The 7639-nt window shown below is 44.0% G+C and overlaps 1 protein-coding gene across 1 annotated transcript in view; it reads left to right on the top strand.

Moving 5' to 3' along the window:
- ACACA (acetyl-CoA carboxylase alpha) overlaps positions 1-7295 on the top strand; it is a gene marked incomplete at its 3' end in the record, with an annotated part of 81053 nt that extends 73758 nt beyond the window's left edge. Inside the window, exons 39-42 of the mRNA XM_010190908.1 lie at positions 4756-5025; positions 5389-5486; positions 6633-6753; positions 7185-7295. Coding sequence (XP_010189210.1) covers positions 4756-5025; positions 5389-5486; positions 6633-6753; positions 7185-7295 — 600 coding nt within the window. The remainder of the gene's footprint in view (positions 1-4755; positions 5026-5388; positions 5487-6632; positions 6754-7184) is intronic.
- Between the last annotated feature and the right edge of the window lie 344 nt (positions 7296-7639).

The following is a 7639-nucleotide window of genomic DNA, read 5'->3' as shown; positions in this document are numbered from 1 at the left end:
TCCTTCAGCCCTCATCCTGCCCAGTGCCGTTTTCTGAGCAAGCCTTTGCCGTGTCTCATCCTGGAACCAGTTCTTCTCATCTCTCATCCGCTTGGCTGTGCTGCTCAGAAGAGCTGTGCCAGCGTGTGCTTGGCTGCGCCACCTGTGACCGCTGCTTTGATCGCTGAACGGCGCCTTTTACAGAGCCAAGAAGAGAATGAAGGAATCCTGTGTTTTGGCACTCCTCCCTTGTCAAGGCATTAAGGCTTGAATGCCTCTGGCAAACCACGTGCATCCTGCCCTTATTCTGGGGGTTGGTTCATGCTGAAGATAAAATTTTACAGCTTTTGGTCACAGTGTAAGTGGCAGAGAGTCTCTCTCTTTTAGATCTGAAGTTCTGGGCGTCAGATTCAAATGATGAAATACCAAAATTGCAAGTAAAATTTCTAGGGATGTCTTTGTTCCCTTTCCATGGCTCTTCAGCAGTGTGGTTCAGCATCCTGGGCTCAGGAGACACAGGTTTACCTCCGGAATAGACGGAGGTTGAGAAGGGGGAATACAGCACGTGTTCCCTGATTTAGCAGTGTCACAACGTGCAGGGAAGAAATGTGCTTTCACAGATGTTCAGCTGCGGCATTTCCAGTGCTAGGCTGCTGCAACTGTTGTATTTCCATTCTTCTTATAACTTCTGTATGTAATAAATACTGACATACAAGTGTATTCATGTTTTACATGTATTTTTTTACATACAAAACCTAAATATGATCCTGATGCAACAGAATGGGAAAACGACAAAAACATTGTCGGAGTTTTCTGAGTTCAGTTGTCCTACTTAGAGATTTTGAGACCCCATTCGGGTTTCCAAATTTGGACATAAATAAAGCGTGGGATAAAGTCCCTAGGCTCAAGCCTCATCCTTATTGCGAGAGAAATGGAATAAACCAACACAATTGGCATGGCTCAAACATAGATGCTGTCAAATAATAAGCTGTTATCATTTGCATCAGATTTTCTGTCAGGTACCCTTTGCCAGGAATTACCAATCTGGCTGGAAAGTGGCTTAAAAGCTCCCTGGGCCTGAGCACCACCACCGTCTGCATTGGCTCCCCTTCCCTCGAGGTCTGCTGAGCTGCCAGGAGGGACACTGGGACTGGTTTCTGCCCCATTCCCCTCGGTGCCTGTTGTCAACAGCTCCAGCTGCTGCTAGCAGTCAATTTGTAACTGCATCAGTGTGTGTATTACTGTTCACATCGATAGCGCAATTAATGTTGAAGTCAATTTTGGTGTTAATTTTAGGCCATGATTAGTGTTGACACTGTGTGTCAAACTAATGGCATTTATGGGCGCCATGAAAACGAACGTTAGTTAATATCGTGCTTTTACTATCTGTTAATGGTTACATTAAGCCAAAGATCTAGTGCGAGAAGGTGTGTATAAAATTATATATATAAAACTTGTGTGTAATATGTATGTGTCACACAGTTCTGCATTGCTGGTGCTATTCAGGGAGCAAATGACATCTGAGCGCTGAATCCTAATCACAGTTTGGAACATCAGAAATAATGATCACTTCTGATCAGAGGTTGTGAATAATTCATCTGGTTTGATTTCCACGTTCTGTCCAGTGATACTTTTCAAACCAAATGTGTTCCTACAGGAGAATAATGGTCCCACTTCTTATGGAAATACTGTGGCACAAATCATTTTGCCAACATAAAAACAGTTAAATAAGACGGTTCCTGCTTTTATTTTTTTTTTTCCTCCCTCTCTCCTTCATTCCTGGGTCTGCTGGGAATTGAGCTGTGGTAGAAGCCCCTCCAAACTGGGCTGGCTCTTAAAAAGAGCCTGTTTTGAAGCTGCTGACGCTTACCATCACCCATTATTGTTCTGACAGTGCTCTTAGGTGATTAGCTCAGCCTGTCTAATTAACCTGTGAACTCTCCATTTTTTTGGCATGCTGCCATTAACTTAAAAATATCTTCTTTTTTTTCCTGAAATAGAAAGCTATCCTCCACTACCCATACATTTAAATGGAATCTACATTGTTCGTAGTAAAAAAATCCTTAGCTGTGCCCAGTGATTTTTATTACCGACTAAGTGGCAGAAAACACACAATGTGTTGGGGAGGCAAAAAGACACACAAGTTAATAAAATAGTACATTTAATTTCTCTTTAACAACGTATGGTTGCTCCGCACTTATCAATTATAAACTGTTTTCAGAGTTTGTGTTTACTGTGCCCTGGCGAAATAGTTTTTCCTATTCCACTAGTGAGCATTAACGAGAGAGGTTTAATTATGTAAAGGTTACGTCATCTCAGGTTAGGGAACTTTTCAAAGACCTCTCTTACAATCTGAATTTTCTAAATAGGAAATACTTTTAATTTGTCTGTTTACTGTCAAAAGTCATGAAGCCAATGAAAGTGAGGAAAATCTCTTATACTTTGATAGGTAAGACAGAGTGTGGGACCCATCCTGGCCACTAACCAAGCTTGGTCACGAGTCCCCGAGCCCTGGAGCAAATGTTAATTTACTTCCAGTGCGTTGTGGTTATTGTGTAGGTTTCTGGCAGTGTCTTTATGTGTTTCTAATCTTGCATTTTACTGCAGTGACAAATATTTAGCTAAGAGAAAGCCCGAGCGTTTCTGCTGTTGCTTGAGTGACTTGTGTTCATCTGATGGCTCTTGGAGCTTCCTGGCATGGTCCTGGCCGATGGCCTCAGTGCAGCTGTGAGGATGTGGCCGCTTAGGCGAGCACCTGTAAATCTGTGTTACTTCTGTGCTATTTCGGAAGGAGTTTACGGTGCAGTTTTAAAGAGAGTATTATCCCATCTTCCCTGTGAGTTTCTACCAATAACGAAAGCTGGTTTCTGAGGTGATATTAGAAAGATTTGGTAAGTGTCCACTTAAGGAATTTAGTGACAGCAAAAAAAGCCTGTAAAATGTGGTAAGGACCTGAGCTCCAGTAGGTGATGGAGAGTAGATGGGCATCCCTTACTTCTTAGATTAATCTTGAAGTCTTTAACTTTGGATTTGCAGACTTTTAATCTGCTGTTTCTAGTTGCAAGCTTGCCCACAGTTGAGACTTAGAACAGAGGCACAACATCCAGTCCCTGACATCCGTTTTCCTGCAACAGTCAGATCAGAAGGACAAAGCTTACTTTTCTTCTCCATTTTTCCCCTTCATTCTTCTATTTTCTGCTGTGAACATCCAGTAGTGGAAGGACAGATGTCCAAAGAGCCCCGCTGGCTGTGTAGATTGGTTTGGGATGATTTAGGGACTGATGGTCTGTGTGACCCCTGGTCTCTTTGCACCCTCTTTTGGTCTGTGTGCCTGACCAACAGCAGCACCCTCTTGTTTTTACGGCATTACAGCTTTGCCCTTTAATTTTCTAATAATACTGGTATTTTAACAAAGCATCCCACTGACTTTTAGGGATTTATGCAGTATCTCTCTCTTCCAAACACCGCAGTTGAATGCTAAGATGTAACTGTAAATCTGCAAATATTCAGAGGCAAACAATCCCTTATGACATACCAGTCAAAATAGCAGTGGATGAAACTGAGACCACAGAGAAGGTGAACTGAAACACCGTCATTTTATTAACTTGCAATCTCAGCTCTCAGAAAAGGAGGTGTAAGGGAAGGATCTGCCAGTAGCTGGTTGTAATATATTTTGGATTGCTGCCTGCTTCAGTTCCAATGACCCTTTGATTAATTCCTCTGCCTTTTTATTTTTTTTAATGAGTCTGTTATGGCATATCTTATTGCAGATGCTGATTGGATCTCAAATGTGTATTGTGCCATTTTGATTTGGATTAAATGGCACATATCTATCTACTGCTTCTCCTCTCTCCCCCTCCCGCTTTAGTTCATCATGTTCAGAATTCAGAGTCTCCACAATGAGAGTTTCAACCCTCCTGATTGCAGAGGATGTGCAATTGGCTTGAGAAATGTGTACTCAGAGCTTATGATCCTTGGGCAAGTGGAGACTGGGTGATGCATGTGGCTTTCAAGAGACGCTGCTATTTCCATCTGTTAATGGCATTCCAGGATGGCCAGCTCCCTTGCGCAGTGACACGCGGCAGCTGAGAGATGAGAGGTGCAGGGTACAGATGTTGCTGATCTCCATAAGATGGGCCAGAAGAGATCATTCAGTGATTTTGAACAGAAAAATATATAGCAAAAAGTGTTACTTATCCAGGCAGATTTGGAAAGAAACTGCTGTAGTATTTGGGAAGGAAAAAGGGAATAACCAAAGGAAAGAAAGGAAAGATGGGGGAGGGAAAGAAATGAGGTAGTTATGAAATGAAATTATCATTAAAATGAGGGCAGGATGAGAGAGAATCAGGGGGATGAGGTTCAGGGGTGGTATCTGGGTAGCCTAAGCAGATGGCCAGGAGTCCTGTACAGCAGCACGTCCATCCTCCCCTGGGAGCTCTGGCACACAGATAAAGGCAGCACTCTGCGCCAGGGGCATTTGCAGAATGTGTTCTGGACCTGTGACAAATCCCTGCCTGGAGAGAGGGAGGGCTGGTGTTAGTGTCTTGGGTGGGAAGAGAGCAGTGGAGGTTGTGCTCCAGTGAGTGTGGAAAGGATCAAGTCCTGCCAGCTGTGCTCTACACTGGCGGTGCATGGCAGAGCTGCTGTTATCAGAGTTCCCAAAGAAAATATCCAAAGTGCAATACACATAAGAAAAACGGCCCCTGTGTGTCTCCCCTCTTTCATGTCTTGAAGATACACATTTAGTTTTTGTTGTTCTCTGCTCCTTCATTGCAGATTGGGATGGTGGCCTGGAAGATGACTCTCAAGACCCCTGAGTATCCAGAAGGCCGTGATATCATTGTCATTGGCAATGACATTACATACAGAATAGGTTCTTTTGGACCTCAAGAGGATGTGCTGTTCCTGAGAGCTTCAGAGCTTGCTCGAACGCATGGCATCCCCCGTATCTATGTGGCTGCCAACAGTGGAGCCAGGATTGGTTTGGCTGAGGAGATTCGGCACATGTTCCACGTAGCTTGGGAAGACCCAGATGACCCGTACAAGGTAAGGAGATGCAGGAATCAGAGGTGAAACTCAGCAGTAGCTCACAAAAGAGTCTTATTTTCACGTCACCTCTTTTCATAGAGGTGAGGTAAATATTTGCAAGACTGTTAGTTCCAAAGTTCTCCTTGGTATTGGATCTCTCAGGCAGCAAGGTTGGCATCCAGAATGAATTAGTCCTAAATTTTGAAAATATCCCTGGCTTTCACCAACCTCAGCTGGAGCTCCAGTGTTCAGAGACTATGTTCTTAGTGCTAGCTGGAATTTAATTCTGCTCCCTTGAAACTTTCCTTTTGGAAGGGCTTCTTGGGGATCGGGAAGGGACTGCAGGTGGGAATGAGATGAATGAACTGTTCCTCCCTACAGGGATACAAGTACTTGTACCTGACTCCTCAAGACTATAAGAAAGTCAGTGCCCTGAACTCAGTTCACTGTGAACATGTGGAAGACAATGGAGAGTCCAGGTAAGCCCAGCCAGGTCAGAATGAAAAACTCTTTCTGTTCATCCTTGGGTATGCGAGGTGGTGCACGTCACGTCCTTGTCTTCAGCTAGGACATCCTTTAGGATCCAGATATGTAGAAATCCATAGCTTTCTGTGGTCAGAGCAAGGAACAACAGAGCTGAGAGTTGTACTGTGACATACCTTGTTTGAGGTATTGCCGATAAACGCTGCATGACCCAGACAGTGGATCTTGCTCAAAGACTTGCAGTCTAAATTAAAAAAATTACTTTTCTGCTAGATTCTGTAGCAAGGCTGAAAGAATTCCTGAGTGAAGGCAAAGCCCTCTGTGTGTTTTGAAGGGTTGGACTACAGTGGTTGCACTAAACTGCCTTTACAGCCTGTGGTTTTCCACGTGCATGTCTACTCTGGGTGTCTGCATCTTCCTAGCTACACTCTAAAGGTAGCACATCTGAGGTGCAAAGAAGCCTTCTGAGCTAGACTGCAGCTGCAGTGGTGCTCCTGGGCAGAGGGAGGAGGTTGTGCTTAGGAAAAGAAGAAAAGAAACCTAGTTTGCAGACTGGCAAGCTCTGAAAGAGCAAAAGGGTGGCACTGGGTGTGAGGACACGTGTGTGCCTGCGTGTGTGGTGGGGAAGCTATTGGCTCTCTTCAGTGAAGCATGTAAGCACGTGCTCAAGTACTTTGCTTAGCAAGGGCCTAGTGGAAAAGACAGAAGACAGTCTGAGAGCGCTGGCTGAGAAGGGACGGAAGGGGAAGGAAGGCGTGAAAGAAGAAAGTAAAAAAAAAAGGTAGGGGCCTCATTGTCATCTCTTGTTCTATTTATTTTTCGTTTCGCCTGCCTTCCCTTCCTTCCTTGCTCTTTTTCTTATAATCAGCCTGCTCCTCACATCATGTGGGAATGGCAGGAGAACACTTTTCACAGGCATTCCTCTTCCTTATCATTTCCTCTTTGCAATGCTGCTTCAACTGCTCATAGGTAGATGATGGTTGGCAAAGCTGCAGAATGAGCCCATGCACAGGCACTGAGCGGGTTTTATGCACATTACTCTTTAGAGCCTTAATGATAGTCACTTCTCATTTTGTTCATAGCAAACTGATTCAGCAAATCACTGGACCTTGTGACTCAAAGGCTGTATGTGTCTCCCCCAGGTATAAGATAACAGATATTATTGGAAAGGAAGACGGACTTGGAATAGAGAACCTCAGAGGATCTGGCATGATTGCTGGAGAATCATCTTTAGCATATGAGAGTATTATCACCATCAACTTGGTAATCCCCCACTGCTTTCTGTTCTTCAAACTGCATTGTCTGTTTCAGCTAAAAATCCTGCAGCGATACCCAGAAGGTACATCTGGGATCAGACTTCTGGTTGATGTAAATTGGCTCCTGCAGGCTTTGAGCAATGCTATTTACACCATTACAGAGCTGGGTCCCTTACAGATAAAAATTAAAACACTTCTAGAAAACACTCATTTGGCGCCATGTTGGCTCAGTCTGTAAGTTACTGCTTCTCTTTTTTAAAATAAAATACACATGCATTCAGATACTGTGTTTTACAGAAAAATAGATTCTGGAGTTTTGCAGTGAGAGGAGATTTTATAGACTTGTAATACAAACATGCCTAGTTTTATCTAGATGTTTGAATTGATAGGTTTTGGCTGTGTGGTAAGACAAAAATCAATGTGACTTTTTTTCTTAAGGTTACATGTCGGGCCATCGGAATTGGGGCTTACCTTGTTCGGCTAGGTCAGAGGACGATCCAGGTTGAGAACTCTCATATCATCCTTACTGGCTGTGGAGCCCTCAACAAAGTAAGTTCTTGCATTTTGGTCTCGAGAGCTGTGTGAAGTGAGTTGTTTTTTTTCTGTGAGCTCTGCCAGAGACTCAAGAAGCCACCACTGCTATAGCGGTGGTTGTGCTTGGTCCCTTTTGCTCTCTCCATTCTTGGGCTGCTCCCAATCAAGGAGAAGAACTGACATAGGGCAGCAGCTGTGAAACTTTCATGCCTTTGCAGTCTTTTTCTTTTCTTCTGTGCTCAGAAAGCAGCCCTTTCATGCACCTGCTTTTCTTGACAAGAACATTGTATTGACAGCCAGAGGCACTATTCCAGGCATCCTGGTTGGAGGTTGGCAGGGGACCTGGGTAGAACTGCGCA

This window comes from Mesitornis unicolor, unplaced genomic scaffold (assembly GCF_000695765.1).
Source record: "Mesitornis unicolor isolate BGI_N332 unplaced genomic scaffold, ASM69576v1 scaffold11718, whole genome shotgun sequence".
NCBI lineage: Eukaryota > Metazoa > Chordata > Aves > Mesitornithiformes > Mesitornithidae > Mesitornis > Mesitornis unicolor.
The sequence above is the reverse complement of the archived record's forward strand: the minus strand, read 5'-3'. Positions and strand labels throughout refer to the sequence as shown.